The 27,326-nt window shown below is 39.4% G+C and overlaps 1 protein-coding gene across 1 annotated transcript in view; it reads right to left on the bottom strand.

Annotated features, from left to right (window-relative positions):
• Positions 1–27,326, bottom strand: part of Brip1 (BRCA1 interacting helicase 1) — a 125,585-nt gene that overhangs the window by 74,477 nt on the left and 23,782 nt on the right. Inside the window, 4 exon segments of the mRNA XM_021645850.2 lie at positions 1,615–1,747; positions 3,813–4,012; positions 6,903–7,124; positions 12,114–12,404. Coding sequence (XP_021501525.2) covers positions 1,615–1,747; positions 3,813–4,012; positions 6,903–7,124; positions 12,114–12,404 — 846 coding nt within the window.

Genomic DNA, 27,326 nt, shown 5'->3' with positions numbered 1-27,326 from the left:
TGACAACACATGTTGGAGAGGCTGTGGAGAAAGGGGAACCCTTCTCCACTGCTGGTAGGAATGTAAACTTGTACAACCACACTGGAACTCAATCTGGCGCTTTCTCAGACAACTAGGAATAGCGCTTCCCCAAGATCCAGCCACACCACTCCTAGGCATATATCCAAAAGAGGCTCAAGTACACAATAAGAACATTTGCTCAACCATGTTTGTAGCAGCTTTATTTGTAATAGCCAGAAGCTGAAAACAACCCAGATGCCTCTCAACTGAAGAACGGATACAGAAATTGTGGTACATCTACACAGTGGAATATTACTCAGCAATGAAAAATAAGGAAATCATGAAATTTGCAGGTAAATGGTGGGAACTGGAAAGGATCATCCTGAATAAGCTATTCCAGAAGCAGAAAGACACACACGGTACATACTCACTCATATAGACATATAATATAGGATAAACCTACTAAAATCTGTACATCTAAAGAAACTAATCAAGAGGGAGGGCTCTGACTAAAATGCTCAATCCCCATCCTGAAAGGCAAAGAGGATGGACATCAGAAGAAGAAGAAAACAGGAAACAAGTTAGGAACCTGCCACAGAGGGCCATAAGTTTTTAAGAGAGCAAGGAGATTTCTGGAGCAAAAAAAGGAAAGGCAGAAATGATGTAATTATAGTCTCAAAAAATAAAATAACTAAAAAATCAAAAATTAAAGGAGTCCTTCCATTTTGTAACAAAATATATGAAACTGGAAGATATTATGCTAAGTGAAATAACTTTAAACCAAAGGAGAACTACTATATACCAATTCCATGTGTTATAAATGACATCTGGGATGCATTTTCTTGAGTAACGACTCAATGTGGGTGTGCCCAGCTCACTACCAGGTGGTACCCCCTAGGCAGGTGGTCCCAGGAGGTGTAAGAAAGCCAACTGAGTAAGCCATAAAAATTCCCAGCATTTCTCCATGGCCTCTGCCTCAGCTCTGCCTCCAGGTCCCTGCCTTGGCTTCCCTCAATGAACTCTGCATGACCTAGAAAATGTAAGCCAAAGAAGTCATTGCTCCTCAACTTGCTTTTGGTCAGATCGGGTTTTCTGTTTGTTTTGGTTGGTTTTTCTTCTCTCTTTTAAAAAATAGTACCATAAATTTCTTTAATGCTTTCGAACATTCATTTCTTTTTTCTTTTTTTTTTCCTTTTTAAAAAATTAATTTACTTATCCACTTTACCTCCCAAGTGTATCCTTTTCCGTCCTTTCCTCCCAGCCCCACCCTTCCTCCCTCTTCCCCCTCTCCCTTACCCCTCAGAAAAGGAGAGCACTCCCCACCAACCCACCCCAGGACATCAAGTCACATCAGGACTCAGCACATCTTCTTCCTCGGAGACCTAGCAAGGCAGACCTGCCAGGCGGAAGTGATCAAAGAGCATGTGTCATCACCTAAAGACACTCAGATGTAGACAAGAAAATTTTAAAACAATTTTTAAAGTGTTTTGTTTTGTGTTTTTTTTTTTTTTTTTTTTAAATTCTGGACTTTTTACTGGATGTTATGGTTTTCCTCACTCCTAAATGACATCTAGCTGACTACATGAATGTCATGGGTAGGGAAAAAGATCTTACCTGCAGAATGGGAAAAGTAGCAGTGGTGATGCCCATTTTGTGTAAGTTTAGGAGCATTTCATTTCCACTCCATATTTTACAAGATGATTCATAGCTCCTTTCTACAAGATGTTCAGAATTTGTTTCTAACCAACTGAAACAAAATAAAACAATTTTATCAACCAATGTCACCCTCAGATGTATTACTTCAACAGAACTGGAGAATCGTTAGGACACAAGAATGGATTAACACACCCCCAAACAATGTGCATTTCACACTGCAAAATAAGCATTTACATAAACATAAAAAATTTTATTAAGAAGGAAACAAGTGTGGGTTTTTTGTTGTTGTTGTTGTTGTGGATTTACACTGCTTTACTTACATCTAACAACCAGGCATGAAATGTTCAGATAAAGTCACATAAAAATAAATGCAAAACAAATATTTAGCAACAAAAGAATTACTTAAAAATATATAAGTGTATATATATACACACACACACACTCACTTAATAAATGCTTAAATGCCAATTATATACCAAAGATCCAAGTGGAAGTTATTACAGTACACAAAGCAAGTAAAATCCTTATTCTTATGGAAATTCAGGTCTACTAAAGGGAATCAGAAATAAACACATAAACAAATACGTAAGAAAGGAAGCATCAGGGCCAAAGCTCAGGGGTAGAATGCTCGCTTGGCTTTCCTGAGGCACCACAGAGGAAAGTAGTGACACATGAGCTAATCACACCTTGGTGGCTACGTTGATCTGAATGTCTGTGATACTCTCCCAGAAGTGATCGCCCAACAACTGAATGCAGAAAAATGGCTAGTCCCAGGCAGGAAGAAAAAAAAAAAAAGTTTCAGAACAGAAGGAATAGCTGGTGCAAAGTTAACAAGCTTTGCTCCTTTGAGGGCCTGAAAGAAAACCAGTAGGTTACCACAATGGGCAATACTAGATAAGGGAACAGATAACATTACAGGGAGAAACTGGAATCACACTGTTTATAGAGCAAGGATAAAAAATTTGGTTTTTACCCAAAGTTTGAAATAAAGTTTGAAATAAGGAGGTGAGTATTTTAAGTGTTTAAGGATGATTTCACCTTCAAAGGCAGAAAGGATTACAGAAGAAAGAAAAGGATGAAAATAGTCATATTAGGAAGCTGTCACAATATTCTAGATCGCTGGTCACACTACAACCATTGACAGAAAAACACAGGTGGATTTGGGACACACTCAATGCCTAACTGGATGATGAGCTGAAGCAGTGACCACAGACAATAATTAGTGTTTGTTTTAAGGAGCTGGTAGCTGTTTCCTTTGATGAGAAAGACTGAATATGGAGGGTGAGGAAACAGTAGACAGAGGAAACAGGAATTTTATCCTGGGTTTAAATTTGAAATATATTGGACATCATACTCCACAGTAAGGTCAGGACCAGAGACCCATATTTAGACCTCAGCAGTACTACTGATAATACTCAACCTTGCAACTCTCAGAATGAGCTGCAACCCCATATGGAGGTCAACAAACTAATTATGGAAGTTGTCAAAACTTTGGTAACATGTGAAGGACCTTACAACAGCCAGAAACTAATCCAAAATCAAACATAAAGAATACAAGGAATGGGCTGGAGAGATGGCTCAGCGGTTAAGAGCACTGGCTGCCCTTCCACAGGTCCTGAGTTCAATTCCCAGCAACCACATGGTGGCTCACAACCACATGTAATAGATTGTGATTCCCTTTTCTGGTGTGAGTGAAAACAGAGCACTCACATAAATAAATGGATGAATAAATAAATCTTTAAGAAAAAAACAGAATTCAAGGAATAAGATGGTGGGAGGGATGGCTTAGTTGCTCTAGTGTGGGTTTGCACAAGTATGAGGCCCTCTTGGCCACCGAGTGGCTCTTAAGCCACTCACCCAGTCCTCTCTTAAGCCCCTTGAGTTTACTAACTTTAAAATATCCTGACATACCAGGCACAGGGGCACATACCTTTAATCCCAGCAGTCAGGAGGCAGAGGCAGAGGCAGAGGCAGGAGGATCTCTGTGAGCTGGAGGCCAGCCTGGTCTACAAAGAGTGTTCAGGAAAGCCAGGGCTACACAGAAAAACCCTATCTCCAAAAACCACCACCACCAACAACAATGACAAAAAACCCTGACATAATAAAACATGTCTTTAATACAAAAAGGTAACACACGGAGAGACAAAAATCCTTACTTAATGAGGTTATAGCACACATCTCGTAGCGGCTCATGGTTTTTCTTCCTTATGTTGCTGCTGACCAGACTATCTAGCTCATCCCGAGCAAACCTAAGTTGGACTTCTGTCACGCTGTAGCTTGCTGATTCCCGGGCACACTCTTCAATGTTATGAGCTTCATCTAAAATGACAACTTGCTCTCTCAGCTTTATATCCATCTGAAAGATTAAAAAAAAATAATAATTCTATTAAAACATTTAACAAAATGGATTTAATAGCAGCAGGCAAGATTTCGTTTGAAAAGTCACAACAGAGGCCAATATTGTTTGTGCACTTTCCGTTAGGGAACTGACACCCAAGCCTTAAAACCTTCTAAAGAACTAAATTCCAGCAGACATAGTTCTGGAGCACAGAGCCCACCACTTCTCCCTCTAAAGGCACTTGGCAACCAAGCTCTCGATGAAAATGTGCCATTCAATTGAGCACGGTCAAGGCACCACTGGCTACACAGAGAATAGCCCAATTTCAACACTGATTATCAAACACTTTTTTTATGTCGTCCTGTGGCTACGCACAGAGCTTCATGCTTGCTATGCAAGCACTTTAAGAAATCAGGTGCATCCCTGTCCCTGAATAGAAAACCTTTAGAAAAGAAACAAGAATGCAGATTCAATGAGTCCAAAAAAATTTAACATAATGTAATGCAGTACACATCAGTCTCATTTTTACCTGACCTTCAACCCTTTTTGTTTGTTTGAGACAGGTTTTTCTCTGTGTAACAAGAGCCCTGGCTGTCCTGGACTCACTTTGCAGACCAGGCTGGCCTTGAACCTACAGAGACCTGCCTACTTCTGCCTCAAGGCGTGTACCACTATGCCTGGAGACCCTTCATTTTAAACATTCTTCTTCTCCAGCATGACACTGGTTAAGACTACTAATCTGCAACTCAAGTGACATCACGTCTCTCACCTTAAGGGTAAAATAAAGTAAAGCTCAGAACCAGGTTCAACAGTTAAAGTATTCCAATCCTCTGTGGTCAGAGACTGGATCCAACACAGGAGTGGATTTATCATCCAAGCTGGGCCAAGCAGAGCAACCGGAGGGGATTAATGCAAGTGCATGTTCTTTCCTGCGGATTAGCTAATTGCTTGTGGTTGTCCCTGGTCCCACAAGAAAAGGACTTCCTAAGAACAAAGCCATCATCATGAAGAGAAAGCCAACTATTTCTTTTAAGCTTTTTTCAAGTTAGGCGTGTATAACTTGCAATTGAAAATCCTGAGTAATGAAACAAGAAAATTTTATTAACGTAACTGCCAATAAATTACTCCGAGAAAGTGATAACATACACAGGTCTGGTAGTGACTGAAAAAGAACTATGGAAGGACAGAAACAGACCACACTTCAAGGGCGAGGGCGCCACATAGAACAGGAGCAAAGCACAGCACTTTCGAGGGTGTAATCCAAAGCAGAAACACAGGGATCTCTGGGGAACTGTAAGGCATACTCAGATTGAGAGGTTTAGTAAAAGCTGAAAAGGCAGTTCTATGCCAGACTATTGAGTATCTTGAAAAAGAAGCCTAAATATGGACTGTATCCCAGAGCAAACAGAGAAATACATTTTCAAGTAAGGGAATGATAGAATAAAAGTAACATGAAGACTACCCTCACTAACATCATTATATCTGATATGCCTAATTAAGAGTTAACCAATGAAAGGTATAGCACCAGAGGATAGTGGTATGGCAGTAAATAAAATGACTTATTGAGGCTGGAGAGACAGCTCTGTGAATAAAAGCAGCCCTTCCGGAAGATCTGTGTTAATTCCCAACACTCACACGACGGCTCAGAACTGTCTGTAACTTCAGTTCGTGGGGATCCAACACCCTCTTTTGGCCTGTGGACACCTCACACATGTGTTGCATAGGCATACACTCAGGCAAACTAATGCACATAAAATAAAGGATGAAGTAAACTATCAAAAATTTAAATGCCTATTAATTCCGAACTTGAGAAGCTGGAGCTGGAGCCAAGATTCAGCTGGTAGAGTCCTAGCACCACAAGAGCTGGGTGTGGTGGCCACCACCCGCAAGCCCAGCACCTGGGCAGAAGAGGCAGGATGATCAGGATGATCAGCTACATAGCAAGTTCAAGGCTAATATGGGTTACATGAAACTATGTCTCAAAGTGAAAACAAAACAAAACAAAACCTTGATTCAGAAAAAAAAAAATCTAATGTAAACTGCACAGTCACAGCTAAACAACCTAAAAAAAAGCAGTAACTGACTACACCAGATTGCTTACTCTTCGTCTTAGGCTATTGCAATCATGATCTCTGTAAGAACCAGGCAAATAAATAAAATTTAAAGTTCATTACTTAAAAAATTCACAAAGCATGACTTTTACAGAACATATTCTCTTAACATAACTTCTTCAAGACAGTTATTCTCCCCCCACCCCCAGAGAAATGTTTTTCAAATAATTCTTAACTCTGCCATGTGGTTAGGAGCGCATGCCTTTAACCTCAGCACTTGGGAGGCAGAGGCAGGTGGATCTCTGATTTTGGGTCCAGCCTGTTCTACAGAGTTCCAGGACAGCCAGGGCTACCCAAAGAAACCCTGTCTCAAAACACAAAGAAAACTTCTTAATTTCATCAATGGAGAGAACAATGGCTATAGAATGGTCTTAAATGGGGACAATTTAGTTCCACAGGGGACAGTTGGACATTTGGCAGTGTCTACAGATATCTCTGATGGTAGGAACTGTGAGGATCATATTGGCATCTCAGCTATTAAACCAGAGATGCCGCTAACCATCACAAAGCTCAGACAGCCCAGCACATCAAGACTGCTCCAGCCCTGGGTGACTTTGTGAAGCCTGAGGAACACAGTACCGTTGGGTTCCAGTCAGAACCATAACTGTTTGCTACTTCGGAAATTAAAATAACTGGGTTTAAAAGTCACCTCTTAATTTGCCTTTGAACATGTTTTTTTGGTACTCTGTTTACACAAACACAAAACAAAGAAAAAACGACATAAAACATCCAAAAGCTTTTATAGCCATCACTTTTGTCTCAGTGAGTAGTAAGTTCCAATTTTTATATATACTTACACTTTCCCTTATTTGTGCATCTAACAGGTAGTTGTAGGGACAAAATATTATGTCAGCGTCATCTATCAGTTCTCGAGCTGTGTAGTAGGGACAAGCCTTCAGCCTCCTCCCGAGGCTGACGAGTTCTTCTATGTCCCAGGCTCTGGACATCCCATGGAGGAATTGCAGTGTCTGTTGATTACCGATTTTATGAACACCATGATAAAAATAGCAGGATTTTTCCTGGAAACAGGCATAATTAAAGGAATAAAATAAGATGATTTCAAAAACACAATACTAAAACCAAAGCTAATAGTTTGTAGAGAAAACCAGTACTTTCATAGTTATAATCACAACCATATCTCCCTGCCAAAGCGCAGGGATCTCACTATGTTACACATATTGACCTTGAACTCCTGGGCACAAGTGATTCTCCTGCCTCAAGTAGCTGGAATTAGATGCCATATTCAACACCGTTTAAAGAAATTATAATTGACTCAGAAGGAGAAAGAATTCTAAATACAAAATAAACTTGAGAAAAACATTCTTAAATTGGTTGATGTAGCTGCACATTCGCTGTAAAGCATTTCTGGAACAAAGCATTGGCATCTCTGGTTGCTTTTAGAGCAGAATTAGAATGCTGGGCAGTGGTAGTGCACGCCTCTAAATCCCAGCACTCTGGAGGCAAGAGGGGCAGGCGGCTCTCTGATTTCAATGCCACACTGGTCTACAAATCAAGTTCTGGGACAGTCAGGGCTACACAGAGAAACCATGTCTGGAAAAACAAACCTAAAAACAAAACCAAACAGAACCAGGTGAAGGGCATAGTGAGAAAATTACTGCTGACGCTTTTGTCCCTTTTCAAATTTAAGCCATGTGACAATAACGGAAGTAAGGAAACAAGGAAGGGAGAGGAGAAGAAAAAGGAAGAAAGGGCTACCTTGAGGGAAAACATAAAGAAGGATAACTACAAAAAAATTCATAAAATATGAGTACCCCCAAAATTCCTAATTATATTATTCAAAACATATACTATTAACATCTTCTATACATATGTATAGAAAGTTACATCTCTATAAAATGACACAGTATTAAGATAAAAACCAAACTTTATCACAAGTATTAATAAAGAAAGAAAACTTTATTTTTATCCCTGCACATCTTGTAGGCATGGTAAATTTTGGGTTGAAGTTTTTGTGGGTGGGTTAGTGATACCTTCCCTCCACTAGGAATCCTGTCTAGTGATTGAGTTAATGCGCAACCAATGCCTGGCCCAACCTGAGACCCACCCCATGAGAGAAAGCCACCCCTTGACACTATTAGTGATACTCTGCTATGCCTGCAGACAGGAGCCTAGCCTAGCTGTCTCCCGAGAAGCTTCACCCAGCAGCAGATTGACACAGATGCTGAGACTTGTAGCCAAACATTGGGCGGAGCGCAGGGAGTCTTGTGGAAGAATGGTGGGAAGAATAGAAGGGAGACAGGAGCGCCACAAGAAGACTAACAGTGCCAACTAACCAGGGCCCAGCGGAGGCTTTGAAGCACCACCTGAGGACCAAGCATGAACTGGACCTAGGCTTCCTACACAGATGTAGCCCATGGGCATCTTGGGCTTCATGTGGGTCCCCAAGTAAAGGGAAAGGGACTGTCTCTGACATGGATTCTGTGGCCCCCCTGGTGGGGCTGCCTCACCAGGCCACAGGAGAAGAGGATGTGCTCAGTCCTGATGTGACATGATGTGCTAGAGTGGGTTGGTGAGGGGTGTCCCCCTTTCTGGGGAGTAGGGGAGGGGGATAGGAGAAAGATGGAGGGAGTATGGGACTGGGAGCTGGGAGGAGAGGATGGAGGGAGCTACGATTGGAATGTAAAGTGAATGAATGAATGAATCTCTAACAATTCACTCCAACTATGACCATGTCATATGTTAATATAAACTCTATAAAACTGGGGGCAAGAGAGATGCCTCAGTGGTTAAGACCATTTACTGCTCTTGCAGAAGACCTGGGTGTGGCTCACAGCACACACATGGCAACTCACAATCATTCTAGCTCCAGTTTCAGGGCATCCGATGCCCTCTTCTGGCCTCTACTGACTCTACATACATGTAGTGTGTGTGCAGGCTCATCACATACACAGAAATTTAAAAGAGAAATTGAAAATGTATAAAATTAGCCTAGCATGGTGGCAGGAACTTGTAATCCAAGCACTTGGGAGCCTGAGGCAGTAGGATAGTTTAAGTTTAAGATCTACCTAAGCTCCACAGCAATATTTCCCAACTAAAATAAATAAGTTCATTAATTAGATGAATAAATAAATAAAATGTATAAAATAGTCACATTACCAAAAAAACATTTAACAAAAGTTTAAACTTTGAGTAATAAATGATTTGAATAATGAGCAATTTGCCAAATGTGCAAAATTCTAATTTTTATCATCAATGTGACTAGACAGGGCACAATTTAATAGCACACACACACACTCACTCACACAACTGAAACAAAACTCAATTCCTCTGACCAACAACAGACATGTAAGCAAGTTTATACAAAAGATATATATACCCTTTTAAGGCCAGGTATGGTGAGTACGCACCTTTAATCTAGGCACTCAGGAGGCAGAGGCAGGCAGATCTCTTTAAGTGGGCCAGCTGGTCTACAGATTTGCGTTCCAGGACAGCCAAAGCTACATAGTGAGGTCCTGTCTCAAAACCAACAACCCAAATGATATACCCTCTTAAGTATGTGGGCTATTTGTTAGGTTCTCTGAAATGGTGAGAAAAATAGGCATTGAATGTGTAAAGAATGATTAAGTTTGGGTAAAACATTCTTGCTTATAAATAATATTTTTTGAAATGTTCTGGCAAAACACACATACAGCTCTACAGTGGTTTTCCTGAAGGGCAGAGGGCAGAGGAAGCCGAAGACAGGGCTTTTCATCTTGGGCTGGCTTTGACTCTTATCCATGTACTTCATTTCTTTTCTTTTGGGGGTAAAGGAAAAGCAGTATCTTCTTATGTAGCCCTCGCTAGCATTAAATTTGCAGTCTTCTAGCATAAACCTCCGGGGGCCTGGGATTTAGAGACGTGTTTGTTTTTATTTTACACGCATGTGTGTGCTGCCTGCATGTGTGTATGTGCGCCACATGCATGTCTCGTGCCCACAGAGGATATTAGATTCCGCAAAGCTGGAGTTACAAACAGTTGGAAGCTGCCACGTGGATGTTGGAAGCTGAGCCCTGATTCTCTGAAAGAACAAGTGCTCTTAACCTCTGAGCCATATCTCCAACTGCTTCAGTTGAACTTTTTAAAAAGACAAGACAGTCTACACTTAAAACATTTTTAAAGAATTGGCATTTCTGGCTCAACTTAATTTTCTTTTCTTAATTGAAACAACAACAATAATAATTTTAACAGACAGGTGCCTATCTTTCCAGTATGGAGGCACTTTAAAAGAAACTGTGAACAAAAACACATGCGGCTCAGATCAAGCCAAATAATCAGTTTACACTGTAAGGGCTCCCAGAAAGACAGCTCTGTGCAGGTCGATAGTGACGCCAGGCGCTCATCCCTTTCAGCCATGTAACAGAACCCAGAAGGGAGTCTGTCGGCTGGGGTGTTATCACACTTTACGCTCTCTTCACTCAATGTCAGCTATCTATTTATCATCCCACTTTGGTAAATCAGCCAGAGTAAACACTGACACCTATGGTGACTTTGTAATTGGCCCTCATTACAATACCAAATTACTCTGAGGGCTTGGGAACAAGAAAGAGAATGCTCTTGTATACCCAGGAGGTAAGCAGTCTGACAAGCAGCTAGGATCTAGCAAGCCACAATTATCTTTGCTTACCTATACCACTAATACTCAAAAACAAAATACTTCTTCATTTCAGGCCAATGAAAAATTCTGAGCGTTGAAGCCTACCAAATTATTTTTACGTAATTCAAACTTATGAGAATAAAGATCAAATGCAAGCAGTATTGCAGGATTCTAGAATATTATACAAAAGACTATTTGCCTTAAATTTTTTAATTGATTTCACCAATAAATTTAACTTACATCCATCCTACAAATGTATAATAATTTGTCAAGAACAAGTGAAAAAAAAAACTTTAAAAATATATGACAATGGCAGCCAACACTTGAGTTTAGCAGAGCCATCTACAACTCAGGAGAAAAGATTTACTTAATCATGGTATTTGTAGCTTCATCACAAAAACCTTTTCTTGAGTACCTTGGAAACATAAACAGTGAAGAGATCCCACACAATTCTCCAGCTTATGACGAAGAACTTACATGGCAACAAATACGACAAATCAACAGTGATTTTGACTGAATAATTCTATATTCTCTCCCTTACTCTGAACAAGGCTCTCAAGCTTGCTCACTGAACCTCGTATACTGTATAGTCTCCTCTTCTATACGAAGCTGAGTAGCTATTAGAAAACATCTTCAACAGGCCAAAAAAAAAAAAAAAGAGTAAACTCTTACCTGTTCAAATAAAACACCGAGAGAAAAAACAATAAAGCATAATTTATTCATATTATATAGTAGGAGGTGATCCATCAATGAAACAAAATTCGTGGAACTCTTACTCATAGTCTTTTGTGTAGAGTCAACTCTGAGGCAAAAAATTTTCAAAATATACTACCATTGCCCATTTTACATACTGGTTCACTTAATATCTGAGTATAATCCCATACTTAAAACTTCAATTTTCAAGCAAATTAGCTACGTCAAATATTGACTCCCAAAATGATATTGCCCAGTATTAAAGTGAAACTTACAAAAGCATGTCTTATCTCGTTCTACCTATCCTAAATGCAATGCACTCCAATCTTCCTAGAAAAATTTAAGACCATGTATGACATTTTTTGAAATTTAATAATCTTATATAACTTTTTGAAAAAAAGATTTGTACTAATTAGAATTATAAATTAGAATAATCACGTAGTTCAATGTTAAAAATTTCAAATTTGCTTAAACAATCTTTGAATTTTTCAAATATACAAAATATGATGATTAACTCTAGTTTGGTAATATTCTTAAAACATTTTTATCCCCTCATCTGATATCACCCATGTTCAATTTTTTTTGGGAATAAATGAATTTAAAAGAAAAAGATTACATCTGAATAGAACAGAAATTAATATCTATAAGCTTTAAAACCAAAATCTATCACTTTAAATGTGAACTGAGATTTTCTCATGGCAAAGTAAGTAATTTTACTCACGTTTTTGCCATCCAGCAATTCCATGCACTTCTCGTTTCTGTTGAAGTTTCCCACCACTTCAGGATGAATACAGGTGTGATCCCTGCTGGAAAGAATACTCATGGGGACCCCCGAGTAAGCTGTTTTACGGAGCTCTCTGGTAATCTGAGCAATCTGCTTGTGTGTGCGTGTCCCAAAGTAAATTTTGGGTCTCTTGGATTGTACCCCGTGATCTTTCTTAACAGTATTTGCAGACTCTTCATTGTTTCCTTGTTTAGCAGAACAAGAACACCTGGAACAGAGGCCATCAGGCTGAAACAAGGAAGGAAAACAGAAACTGACTGGGCCGCCACAGCAAAGGTTGTAACATCCCTAAGAATGAATCGCAAAGGTCCAAGAAGCTTCAGATACTACAGTCTCTAAATTCATCATTGACGAAACTGTGCCCATACACAAGGCAGTCCCCTGTCTTCTCAGGGTTATAAACAATGTTTCCACAGTTACATTCTCTCTGACATATCACAATCATGCTTCAATTCCAAATGTTTAAAATATATTTTAACTCTTCTCTTTTAAAAATTATATATTTTTTAAATGTTATGACAGATTGGATGATCATCTCATCTGTCTTGGTTCTCCTTTGAGCTTGTGATATTATAGAACTGATAATTTTTCTCACAGCACAGCTCAAATATTCTACACGTTTTTAAAAAAGCATTTGAAATGTGGTCAACAAAAGAATAGACATAACACGTTGAGTATTAAGCACCACTACAAAATAAGTAAAGAAAATTATCCTCTAGCAAAGGCATGAAAATGAATGCAAAAATATCGACATTTAACAGTAGGTGAAACCAGGTTGCTTGCATGGAGCAAGTATGTCTGAAGTCCAGTTACATGTATGAAATGAAAACCCACCAGAAAAACTGTTACCAAAATAGCTCATCCTGGACAAGCTCACTAGTAATTCAGTATCATAAATTAAATAATGTAAAAGTCTTTTTAAATACAGTCTAAGTTTTACCTGATTTTAATTCTTGCTTCCAAATTCTGTCCCCCCCTCCAATATTTTTGCAAGTTTAATACTATAAAAACTCACAGATTCTTAACTAACGCTCCCTTCAAAGCTCCCATTCCTCCACCAAATGAGACAGAATGAAGCCTCATATAAGAGAAATGCTGTGAAACAGGCACTGATAGGGAAAAAGGCAAGCAGCACAATCATTTAAAAGAGTTTACATTGGAAAGATTCGGTTTTGTAGAACAAATACTCTACTTACTGCATTAAAAAATTGTAATCAGTAAGATTAGCCTTCATAAACAAATGATAAGTCATAGTATGTTACACCACAGTGCTGGAGATCAAGCTGTCTTTTAGCCTCAGTTCAGTGGAAAAGCAAGTTCAAATTACTCCTACTCTCACTCAACCTTGTCCACCATTAAATATTACAATACATGATAGAATGGATGTAAATGTGACCCTTCTGGAGCTGTCACTCACTGGGATAAAAGGTTCACTGATGTGCCAAATAAACATTCAGTCAAAGCAGATAAAGTTACAGTCATGCTGGAATTGTTACATTCCCCTCTCGGGTTGCCAGTAACAGCAGATTTCATTACAGAGTGCTGCCACATTAAATAGCCAGTTCCAAATATCCTGCCTTCTATATTGAATAATTACTTATTCACTGAAAGGATAAAAGAAGAGTTATGAATGGGGCCCTTGTCAACAGTGAGGCAGGAAACAGCTGACGTGTGGCTTATGTTACATATGTTGCAATATCTAACAACTTATACTCGCAGAGAAAATGGAATGCAAATTATATCATGATATTTACACTGAATTGTTTTTTGGTTTCTACAGTGATCACGTTAATTAACATACTAAGAAATTAATGTAATTGCAGGTACAGAATTAGTTTACTTTTTCATACCTTCAGACTTTTTACTCAAATATACTATTTCTTTTCCTATAATGCTGTTAAATTTACCTGACTATTAGACTGTTAGGACCCATTAAATCATTTTGTCCTATATGGGTACATTCTATAGATCCCTAAAAGTAATCCATTAAAATGGCTCTCAAGGCTCAGAAAGCTACTTTTTGGGGGGAATACTTTTCAACATTAATTTCACTTAATATTTACTACTGACTTCTTTTAAGTTCACCTTTTTCCTGACTTCCTTTAAAAAAACAAAGTGCAGAAATATGTAAAATAAATCAACTACTACAAATAGTTATTTGTATTTAGTATTTAGCTTACAGACCTTCACATACATACAAACATCTTTCATGAAAAAGAAACACTACCATCTACTTTTACAACTTGCTATTTTGTATTCAAAATTTTAAATTTTAACATGGGTGAATTTGGTATTAATTAGTTCTCATCTTAAAATGTTATGTAGTAGCGCTTCTAACAAAAATTCATAATTAAAAATTTTAACTAGACTAGATTTAGATACTGCCAATTTTTACAGCATTAATTCAGAAAAGCAGGAGCTATATTTTCATATGAAATGTGTTTTATTGTGATCTGAAACAATTCTGCATCTATGAATTCAAGGTAGATGCCGTAAGACAGTTCTCAATGGATAGTTAGGCAAAGAAAAAATAAGACTAAAATTAAGACAATCGTGTCTTGTTCTTATGTAGTACTACTAAAGAATAATGATTTCTTCAAAAGCGCTCTTCTACTGAGGTTACTACTTAAAGGATTTGAGAAAATAATATCTGAAGAGGGAAAAGTGGCATGACAGCAGCATAGAAAAGAAGCTGCTTGAATCAAAATCATTAACTTTCAACATTGAAAGAAAACACAAGACAGAATCTGGATCACAGCAATGACAGGAGATCAGAACACCCTTTGGTCCATGAATAGGCTGCTACCTTATGGCCTTGCTCTGAAACCTTTGAACTTAGGAGTACTGAAACAATCAGATGAATACAATTAAGTAACTCTGAACTTTCATTAGCTGTTATTTCTCCTGCTAACAAATAGATTTACTTTTAATAGAATGGTTGTTTTTGCCTATGTTCTTTAAATTTATAGAATTCTCATCAAGACACTATAAAATAAACTTAAAACTATTAACTTTTATCCAATATATTGAAGGTCAACAGGTAAACACCCCTGTTCTCCAAAACTTGTCAACCTTATGACCTGTAAATGTCAATGGGTCATGACCAAGCTCTGTAAAAATGGCTTCCCTTTCACATCTAAAAGCTATCTTTATTTCAACAGAAGGCAAGAAAACCCAAGATCCACAGTAGCAAAAGAACAGTATCATTTAAAGAAAAACATAGGGGACACATGTAGATGACACAGGATTCACCTGCTCAAAAGTTTTCTTCACTTGTACAATGGCCAACACTGTTCTTGGAGAATTAGCAAGCAAGAATTTTTCGAAATTTTTTTTCATGTGTTTAGTAATTCTAGCTCCTCTCTTGTCCTATTGTATAAAGTTATACCTAAACTCTTTGAAAGGGTGAAAGGCTTTGATTTTAAGAGAAAGGCCAGCTTTCCGCTATTCTTTACACAAAGCTGTGGTGAACAATTCCAAGCGTAACACACTAATACACCCCAGCTCTCCGCAAACTTTCCCCACACCCCCTTCAAAACAGTGTGCCAAAATACTTGAGAAATAAAATGGGCAAGCCTATGAATTAATTTTAGAAAAGAAAAATTAGGAAACAGAAATTAACTTCACTGTCAACAGTGAGTCAGGAAACAAATGGCATTAGTTGGTGTTACATACACTGAAATATCTAACAGCAGGATCAAGAGAATGGGAAGCAAACTGTATCATGATATTTTAACTGAATTCATCAAGTTACTCAGCTCCTGTGTGTAATGCCGAACTTCTAAAAGGAGCCCATGGACTGAATCCCCAAAGCAGACCAAAAGGAGCATATTTGCTATGAACAAAATAAATATTTAGGAGAGGTGTGCTGGCTTACACCTGCAATTCAGCACTTGGGGAGTGAAGGCAGGACTATCAAAAGGCGTTGAGGGGAATCCTCAGCTACACAGCAAGTTTGAAAACAGTCTGGATTGAGATTCAGTCTGAAAACGCATGTGCATGCTTTCATGTTCTCTCTCTCAGGAAAGGAAAAGCAAACTATGTAAAAAGGAGACTAAATTAAAAAAATAGTAATTCACATTTTTCCTAACCTTCCAGATGTAGAGCTATTTTTTTCAGCCCACTACAAATTCCTTAAGTACAGCAACTCACATTTCTTTGCATGACTCATTCATTGAGTGTGTGTGAATAACTTAAACTGTTTCCCTCGGAGGACTGACTCACCGTCCCAAAACAAACTGCCGTAGCCAAATATCACATTTTTTAAGTCTGACAGATACTGAAGGCTTAAACATAATAAAGATACTTCAAAAATCAAGCGATTGGCCTTTAAAAGTAAAAGCACAGATAATTTACTACTTTGAGGTTAAAAACGTATCATCTGATGCTAATATTTGAGCCACTTGAGCTGTGAGTAACAAACACACATCCTAAGAGGTTCAATATTAATAACTACTACTTATTAAAGCTGTCCCTGGACAAGGCACTTCACATGTGGTGTCCCATTTCATTCTTCCATTCAGTCAAGAAACATTAGAATCCCTGGCTCCACCAAGCCAAGTAGAAGACAACGACAAGGGCCACCCAACCTCATCTACAAAGAGGGCTGCTTTCTTTAGTTGACCTACAAGGGACAGTTTGGAAAGTTCATCAATACCAGTTTCATAAATTACAGAATTGTTTCCAATTTGTTCTGATGCAATTACAAAAATATTCCTAAGGATAAATCATAAAGTACATAGCTCATGTACTTGTTAAATAAATTAAATATTGCCTATCCAGGTCCATGTTGAGTACAACAAAGGAGTGAGAAGGGAGGACCTTTCAATTAAGACAGTCTTTGCAGAGAATAAGAAAACTTTTTACCCCCAAGCAAACGCTTTTCAAAGGTCAGAGAATGAATATTTCAGCTTTTGAAGGTTATAAGGTTATTGCTCCAATATAAAAGGAAGTTCACGTGATTCAAATGTGAGAAAGATTTTTTTTTTTTTTGAGACAGGGGTCTCACTTTTTAGTCCAGGCTAATGCTGAGTTCTCTCTATGTAACCCAAAATGATCCCAAGCTTGATCCTTTCGTTTCAGCCTTCAGAACATTTAGAAGCCACACTTACATCCACCCAGCTTGAATGTACTTATTTATTTGTTTGTTCATTACTTCATTCGTATCAGTGTTTTGCCTCATGTATGTAACATGCATTACATGTATGATGCCTAGTTCCAGGGAGGTTGGATGAAGTCATCTGATCTCCTGGACCCAGAGTTATGTATGGCTGGCAGCTGACATGTGGTGCTGAGAATTGAACCTGAATCCTCTGCAACAAGAGCTCTTAACTGCTGAGCCATCTCTTCATCACCAGGATTTCTTAAAACAATAAACCAGTAGCAAAAATAATTGAAAATGTAACTTCCTTAATATGTAAGGCTTCCATTTCAAAAGACATCTTCCTTAGGCCCCTGGATGACTACGACCTCTCAATCCCACTTACCCCTGCAGCTGAGGCTGGAGAACTGCAAACCACTTCAAGGCTGGCTTAGCAACTTAGCAAGACCTGATCACTAAGCGAAGCTTGAAAAGGTGTAGGTGCTGTAGTTCAACGGTAGAGTACTTCCAGGTTCAACAGTCAACACCCGGAATTAAAAACAACAACAACAACAAACAGCAGCAGCAGCAGCAAGAGGATACCTTTCTAGGCAAATGAATAAGGTAAAAAGAAAGCAGATTCTCAGAAAAGATATTTGCAATGAATAAAAATAAATAAAGGTGGCTGGGCAGTGATGGGGAAAGCCTGACATCCCAGCCCTTGGGAGGCAGAAGCACACAGATCTCTGTAAATTCAAGGCCAGCCTGGTCTAGAGTGAGTTCTAGGACAAGCAGGGCTACACAGAGAAGCCCTGTCTTGGGGGAAAAAAAAAAACAGTAAAAATAAGTGAAGGTATCTAAAACACAAGAGTTTTGATAAATACACTTTAAAGTGTAAACCTAGTGAATAGGTAGGAATAGGGAAATCACACTAGTCAAAACTGGAAAGGCCAATGAATACTTGAAAAGATTAACAACCTAATGCTTGGCCCATCTCAGTAATTAGGAAAATGCTAATTAAAACCACAATTTCCCAGCACTTGGGAGGCAGAGGCAGGTGGGTCTCTGAGTTCGGGGCCAGCATGGTTTGTTTGAGACATGGTCTCACTGTGTGGCCTTGACTGGCCTGGAAGTCACTATTGTAGACCAGGTTGGCTTCAAACTCAGGTCCTCTTGCCTCTGCCCTACAAGTGGTAGGATTAAAGGCATGCACCGCCAACGCTGAGCCCCAGGAAGTCAGTTTTAGAACAGTGATTCCATAACTGTTATCAGGTGTTCAAAAATGACTACCACTAATTTGGGTTAAGGGCTTTATTGCACAATTTGTTTTTTGAAATTTTTTCATTTGTTTCATTTTACAGTGGAAATGAAATAGCAACAGCACTTCCTCAACAACCAACTTGGCCATACACATTTACTCTAGATAGGGGTAAACAAAGTTATAGTCAAGAGAGGGTAATTTCATAAAGGCTTGACCTCTGCTTTTAAACTCATCTCAGTTTTAATATCCATCTAATATAACACAAAGCTAAAACAAACCTTAAAGTGTTTCTAATTCTATTTTATTTTCCATTTTCTATTGTCAAAAGATAATCAAAAGGAATTATTCAAGTCACTGCAAAATCTGCAATAAATATTCAGAGGTCAAATTCAAAATCTTAAATCCTACCTTCCCACCAAGTGAAAATACAGAAACTTTTTTTCTTTTTAAGATTTATTTTTTTATGTTTGTGTTTATATGTCATGCATGCGTGTGCACCTGATGAGCCACAAAAGAATGAACTTGGAGACTGTTGGGACCTGCCTGATGCTGGTATTCGGAACTGAGCTCTCAGAGACGGGGAAGCGCTCTTACACTGCGCCATCTCTCCCGCCCCGCATCCTTTCTCTATTTCTGTTTTTATTAAGTGTATTCTTCGACAGTTTCACTCATGTACAGAATACATCTGATTATCTTTGCTCCCACTTTCTCCTACCTTGCTTTCCCTGACAGACCCCTCCTCCCTACAAACCTTCCTCACACCCAGGGCTGTGTTTTGTAATCTACTCAGTTTAAGCAGCGCGCCCGCCCGTGTGATACTGGGTTTACTTTAAAAAGCGACGCATACAAAGAGCCAGTAGTAAAAGGCCAATTAACATAGAATTATAATACAAGCTGTGAGGCATAAAAGAGGGATTGCTGCTAACATTTATCAACCATTTGCTGCTTTCTAAGCCATCTAAACAGATACGAACGCCTGTTGTACAAAACCCCACATAAGCACACACTTTGGTAAGATAGCAAGTGTGACGTAACTGTACCTTTTCAATCATTCTTTAAAAAAAAAATTAAACAGTAGTACTCTACTGCCAGCTTCATGATTAAACTGCACAAAGCAGCTGTTTATCCACTCGCAGCAACCAGCAGGTGAACCTGATTCAATATTTATCACAGGCTTTCACAGATCACTGCTAACCAAGCAAACGTTTTAATTAAGTTGGAACTTGCTTCAAAGAGCTCATTCAAGATGTCAATCAGCAGGTATGGGATCAGATACAGTGTCAGGTGAGAGTGTGTAATACAAATCCACAACTTTCTTCATCCCATCTCTGTAAATTAGCCTGCTCTAAGGTTCAGACTCTGATTGTAACAGACTGCCAGTCTCCTGGAATGTGTAACTGAAGTCACTCAAATTCTATTGTGAAGGTTGTAAGCAATATGTTAAGCTGCAGTGGGCTAGCACATTAAGACAGATCCTTTTCACGGTTGTTTTTTGATACGGTAAGTGTTTGTTACCCTACTCTCCGCTGACTGTTTACTTTCTTGCCTGGTGTAAATGGAAATTCCTCAACACAGTTGCCCTAGTTTCTCAAAAGTCTTGTTTCAGTAGAATTAATCAAGAAGATCCAAAGTAAGATAATTTTTATCTAAGTTTACAAAAGAAAAATTCATGCAATAAAAAGTCTCAGCTTAACATACCATAAAGACCAACCTGTTATAATGCAAAACGTATAATAGCACTATATGCACATACAGTGATGGCAATAAGTCCTGAAATAGTGATGAGCCCCACTGACCGACTTATTAATTTTTTTTTTTAAAAAGCTGGTATGAATGGTGGCATAAGCCTATAGTGTCAGCATTCGGGAGACTACGGTGGAAAGAGTCCAGATTCAAGGCCATGTTGGAATATACAACTAGACCTGATCTCAAAAAGCACTGTGACACACACACCTATAATCCCAGCATTGAGGAATGAAAAGCAAGATGATCAGGAATTCAAAGCCAGGCTGAATACGTTAGATCTTATCTCAAGAGAAAATGAAAAAGGAGGGGAATGAAATTCTTTACAGATGACTGCTAAAAATTTTAAGTGGAGTACGGTTCTCAACTCAGCATTCTGCAGCTCTCACAACTGATTAACTGACTCAGGCAAGCTACCTAGTTAGATGTTAGAATCATATCTGGAGAGATGGCTCAGTGGTTAAGAGTACTGGCCTCTTTTCCAGATGATTGGGGTTCAATTCCCAGCACCCACATAGTGACTCACAACTGTCTGTTACCTCCAGTTCCAGGGGATCCAACACCCTCACACAGACATACAACAAGCAAAACCCCAGCTCAAATAAATAATTTAAAAATCAATGTGTGAGCTGGGTACCCCACACCTTTAATCCCACATGAGTTTCAGGCCAGTCTGGACTGCCTAGTGAGTTCCAGGACAGCCAAACTCTGTCTCAAAACACCATCACCACCACCACCACCAATAACAATGAAAATGCTGAGTGAAAAGCTGGTGGGGAACAAAATAATCACATAGTCTCAAAGATCACTCATGGGGCTGGAGAGATGGATCAGCAGCTAACTGCACTTGCTGCTCTTGCAGAGGACCCAAGTTTCGTTCCCAGAACCACACGGGTGGTTTATGACCACTTACAACTCTGGTTCCACGGTATCCAAGCACATACATGTTGGTGAGGGTTGGCCTGGTGCTCTGTGTATTTAAATGCTGGATTCTGGGCTGTAGTCTTACATTGTCACATACATTGATTAATGCTGTATAAACTTTGCTCTCCAATTATCTCTGATTGGTTAATTTAAAAAGCTGGACAGCCACTCTGGCTAAGATGCTCAATCCCCATTCAGAAAGGCAAAGAGGATGGACATCAAAAGAGGGAGAAAACAGGGAACAGAACAGGAGCCTACCACAGAGGGTCTCTGAAAGGCTCTACCCTGCAGGCTATCAGAGAGATGCTGACACTTATAACCAAACTTTGGGCGGAATGCAGCGAACCTTAAGAAAGAAGGGGGAAATAGTAAGACCTGGAGAGGACAGGAGCATCACAAGAAGAGCAACAGAACCAAAAATTTTGGGCACCAGGGATTTTTCTGAGACTGATACTCCAACCAAGGACCATGCATGGAGATAATCCAGAACCCCTGCACAGATGTAGCCCAAGGCACTTCAGTGTCCAAGTGGGTTGCATAGTAATGGAAATAGGGTCTGTCTCTGACATTAACTGATTGGCCTCCTCTTTGATCACCTCCACCTGAGTGGGGAGCAGCCTTACCAGGCCACAGTGGAAGACAATGCAGCCATTCCTGATGAGACCTGATAGACTAGGATCAGAAGGAAGGAGAGGAGGATCTCCCCTATCAATGGACTTGGGGAGGGAAATGGGTGGAGAAGGGGGAAGGAGGGTGGGGTCGGGAGGGGAGGAGGGAGGGAGCTGCAGGAAGGATACATAGTGAATAAACTAATTAATAAAAATGAAAAAATTAAAAAAAAAAGCTGGACAGGCTATAGCTAGGAGGAAGAAGAGGTAGACAGAGCTTCCATTCCCAGCCTTGGGGTGTCAGGAAGGGACCATGAGGCAGAGAGAGAAGGAAGAGGTAGAGAAAGGATGTGGCAATTAAGAACTGACCTGCTGGAGCAAACACAGCCCAGACAGAACCAATATGGCAAGTAACTGGGGACACATGGCTGGAAGATAGCAAGACTAGCATAGAGGATTAATATAAATGGCTATCTGCCCAGTTATTGAACTTAGAGCTTATTAATAAATCTTATTACGTCTCTGTCTCATTTATTTGGGAGCTAGAGTGGATGATTAGAAAAAGGCTCTCCAAAATATAAAATATCTTTACATACATGCGCATCAAATAAATAAATATCACATGCCTTAAATCCCAGCATACTGAGGCAGAGGTAGACAGATGACTGTGAGATTTTTGAGGCCAGTCTAGTCTGTAAAGCAAGTTCTAATCCAGCCAGACATACATAGTAAGGCCTTGTTTTTGTGTTTTTTTGGTTTTTGTTTTTGTTTTTCCAGATAAGGTTTCTCTGTGCAGCCTTGACTGTCCTGAACTTGTTCTGTAGAGCAGGCTGGCCTTGAACTCACAGAGATCTGACTACCTCTGCATCCCTGAGTGCTGGGATTACAGGCACGCATCACTGCGCACAGCTTATAAGGCCTTGTTTTAAAATAAACATTTTTTAAAAGTCACACACGGATTAGTCAGCAATTACAAAAGCTTTGACCAAGTAGTTCAATTCAGCATCAACAGTGTTGAAACAAACCAAGTGTTTACGCTTATACACCAAACACTTAGGAAAGCTAAGACAGGATGATCAAGTTTGAAGCCAGCCTGGGCCACACAGTAGTTCTAGGCAAGCCTAGATAGATACTGAGACCCGACCTCAAAACAAGAGTAAGACAAACTGGTTGCATCCTGGTACATGCAAGAAGTGTGATCCTGAGTCCACCTTGATTGTAAAGTCAACATTCAAGGCTGGGATATAGGTCAGCGCTTGCTTAGCAAGCTTGTTCAATACTTACCAAAGTTCAGGAAAATTCACACAGGGCATGAGAAAGAACGTGGAAACAGAGAAATAATGATAAAAAGACATTCGTGTATTTAGTTGTACAAACTGTACACTTATGATCTGTATACCTGTGCATTACAAAAATACTACTCATCAAGACTGGAAGTGATTTTCATTTCCTATTTTATGATAGTATTTTCTGTGTACGAGTGTTTTGCCTGCATGTATGTATGTATACCATGTGCATGCAGGACCCTGCAGAGAACAGGAGTCATCGGATCTCTTGGCACTGAAGTTACGGGCAGCTGTGAGTCTCCATGTTGCTGATAGTGGAACCTGGTCCTCTTCAAGAATAACAAGCGCTCTTAGCTGCTGAGCCATCACTCAAAACCCCATTTTGGTATTTTTCAGACTTCTTCAACGCATCATTTTAAATTAAATAAGAGAACAATCAAGTCATCTTGCACACATTGACCGAAATGCTATCGACAGAACTTACACAAAGTGATCTTGTGGGCTGAGGAGGCGACAGAACTTACACAAAGTGATCTTGTGGGCTGAGGAGGTGGCTCAGCTAATTTTCGGGCATGAGGACCTGAGTCTGACCACTAGAACCCCACAAAATAAAGCTGAAGTGCACATATAGTCCTAGTCCTGGGCTGAGGAAAACAGAATCCCTAGGGGTCACTAGCCAGCCAGCCTGCTTAGTCTGAGCACTCCAAGATAATGAAGACTCGATAATCAAGGTGGGTTACATTACACAAATGATACACACATGCACACATATCTACAGGTGAACACGTGAATACACACAACACACAAAATTGTTTTGCTTCTATTATGGACATTGAAATTTGTCATCACCACACACCAACCGCTAACAAACACAGAGCCCTCCCCAACAGCATTTTTTTTTTTTATGTTGGATGGTTCACTATCTGACTATTCAATGTACTTGCCATTAGCCAGATAAGAACACTGAGCACTTGAAAAGTAATTAGTGTAACTAAGGGAATTTTAATTACCTGAAACAGACACAGTTGTTATCCAAGCCAGCTTTCCTATGCCAAGCACAAAGCACCAGAATAAAATGTTGCACCAGAATAAAATGTTTGTGAAAGTGATTGAGAAAGGTCTCCTGGGTGACCTGTGTCTTTCTGCTGTCATGGCAGACTGGGGAGAAAGTCCCTTCTCTAACTAGCCTGGACACACGCTACCGCCTGCCACAGCAAGCATGTCAGCATGTTCCAGCACAGTTGTCACGGTACTCTTGGGCCCGGTAAAGGCTCTATCATCAGCCGTAAGTTGACATATATTTTATCAGCATTTATAGACTTGCTCTGGTGTCAAACTTTAATCAGCAAACACTACGCTCATACATTTATCACACAAAACTTGGGACTTTTAAGATCTCGTTTTTTTCTTAAGTCAGCCTACTGAATGATACTTCTTTAAATACTGGAGTTTGTGAGGATATCTTTGTGCACCAGTGAGTGCTGTGTCCACTCTAACAGAGACAGGTAACTTTAGTACCTGATCAAGATCTGCATGTTAGCCTTATGGAGTGCTTTTCTAGATCTGACCTCAACAGTTTATCGTCTTTTTCTTCACTTCACAGGTGGTAGTCACTCTAACACCACACTCAACTGCCTACTCTCTAACAGCTTCAACCCCTGGGCAAGAACTATAAATGCTTCCTCGTTTTCTTGTCACTGTGACTCACAGGGATATCTGTAGGCTCTTTCGGACATTTCCCAAAACAAATATTTATGTCATGTAAGTGAAGAGAACGAAGTTGCAATAGGCTCTCCGTCCCGTGCAGAATCTCACGAGGAATCTGCCATTTGTGTGCCACCCTCCCACCTGCCAGTTTATGATCCTTTGTGGGCGTGCTTGTTTGGGGTAATAAGGGTATACATGGAAAAGATGTACCAAAGCTGAAGGGGTACACGAGGAGGTGTGCTGTGCTCCCTCCCCAAACTCTGACCTGCCCACTTGGAAACACTGAACCCATCTGTGGTGTGGTTTGGTTTTCTTGTCAGTTCACGGCCTTGGTTCACTCGTACATATTCACCCTCTGGTTCACTGAAGCACTAAGTCAGACAAGACTGGCTCCATAATGTCTGTCAAAGTCCCTGGACGTAAAGAAGGACACACCCAACCAAGGTGACTAACACTGTCGTTTTCATGTAAGTATAGTACTTTAGGACAGCTGACTTAAAGAGTCTCTGTCATAAGCTCATTCTCAATGAAAGTGGTGTGTGACTATAAAGTCTCAACACAAAATGGCACGAAGAGCCCTTTTAAATGCTGCAGTCAAAGTACACTAATTCTCCATGGAAGATCAGCCTCTGCTGATAAAGAGAAATTTCTTCCTTATCCTAGATCTTTGCCTTTGGTCTTCCCCTAAGTTTTTTTGCAAAACTTTGCATCTTGGGGCTAAAGAGATGGCTCAACCATTAACACTGTTTCCTGCTCTTCCAGAGGACACAAGTTCAATCCCTAACACCCATAATGGGTTGTTCACAACTGTCTGTAACCCTAGCTACAGGGGCTCTGATTCCCTCTTCTGGGCTCCACAGGCACAGGCCTACACATGGCACACATGCACACAAACATAAAAATAAACTAAAATAAAAACTAAATCTTAAAAAAAGATATTTACCTTAACATGATCAGGAGGCAGAGTCAGGCAGATCTCTGAATGCGAAGCCGGTAACTTCTGGCTTCAATTACTAAGACTGAAATAGACTGGGAACAAAGAGTTGGCAAAGAATGAATACTTTAGGTTTTATGGGCTATTCTCTAAAGGGCAAAGAATGAATAGGTTTTATGGGCTATAGAGGGTACTCGACTCCTTTCATTCTACTTGCTTTGTTTGACACAGTCTCACTACGTGCCATGTTGGCCTAGAACTCCCAAGTGTAGTATTAAGTGTAGCACCATATCTGGCCCCCAACTCTGCTAATGAAGAACAAAGTATAACAGATAATGTCTAAATGGATATAAACTATTCCAAAACACACACACAGTTTAACAAAAAGAAAAAAAACTAACCTTTATAACAGGCATCAGGCTATAATTAGCCCAATAAGTTATTATGTCACAGACATTAGCCCATACAAAAAGATTACATCAAAATGATGTGTCAAAGCAGGCCAGTAAAATATATCAAATAAAGAACCAAAAGCTGTGAGCTATAAATTTCATGAAAAAAGTATATGTATAATATATACTAAAATATAAAAATGACCACAAATTCCTGGTCCTTTCTCAATATTACTCAACTCTTCTCACAAAGACAATAAACTCTACTTCTTATGTGTGTTCTCATGACTTGCATTTGGCAACTGTAAATTGGAAAACCCAACACGGAGACTCAAAAAATATTTGTATCATGTGGTTTCTTCTCTTGCTTCTGTTGAAACCCGTGGCCACTAAGTAGATAGAGCCTTCTAGATAATGACAGCTAGAGACTTAGCCAACCAACAATGAACTCTTTGAACCAAGGCTGGTTTCCTGAGTTACCTGCTGATGACAGCACAGAACATCAAAGCACAGAACAAACAAAAAAATATTAGCAGAAAATATACACAGCTAAGGAAAGCCAAAAAGGAGTCCCCAAAAGTAAGCTAAACTATATGTTTCATTTGTGTCACAGCAATGGACAATTATGTATATGCTCATACACATGTATATGAGTACACACATAAAAGCAGAGAGCAAAAGATCAGGGGTTGACAGAGAAATAGTTGAATTAAGGATTAATGTTCATAACTTATTCATATGGTTTTGGAAGTTTCCAAATTTTCTTTAATAAATAAATACTGCTTTTGTATTCAGAAAAAAAAGTCATTAAAAATAAAAAATGTGGGCTAGAGAGATGGTACAGAGGTTACGAGCATGACTGCTCTTCCGGAAGACCTGGGTTCAACTCCCTCCACAGGCACCAGGCATGCATATGGTACATAAACATAGAGACAAAATTACATAAAATACTGTAATAAAATATATTTTAAAAAAATACAAAACTCTGGGCCAGCAAAATGGCTCACTGGGTAAAGATGTCTAAAACAAAGCCCAGCACACACACACACACAAACATAAATAACTAGATGTAACCATTTTTTTTTAAAGATACAAAATTCAGGAGCTGTGGAAATAATTCAACAGTTAAAAACATGTACTGCTCTTGCAGAGGACCTAAGTTTGTTTCCTAGCACCCATATCAGGGGGTTTATAACTGCCTGTAACTCCAGCTCT

The sequence above is a fragment of the Meriones unguiculatus genome, chromosome 7 (assembly GCF_030254825.1).
Source record: "Meriones unguiculatus strain TT.TT164.6M chromosome 7, Bangor_MerUng_6.1, whole genome shotgun sequence".
Classification (NCBI taxonomy): domain Eukaryota; kingdom Metazoa; phylum Chordata; class Mammalia; order Rodentia; family Muridae; genus Meriones; species Meriones unguiculatus.
The sequence above is the reverse complement of the archived record's forward strand: the minus strand, read 5'-3'. Positions and strand labels throughout refer to the sequence as shown.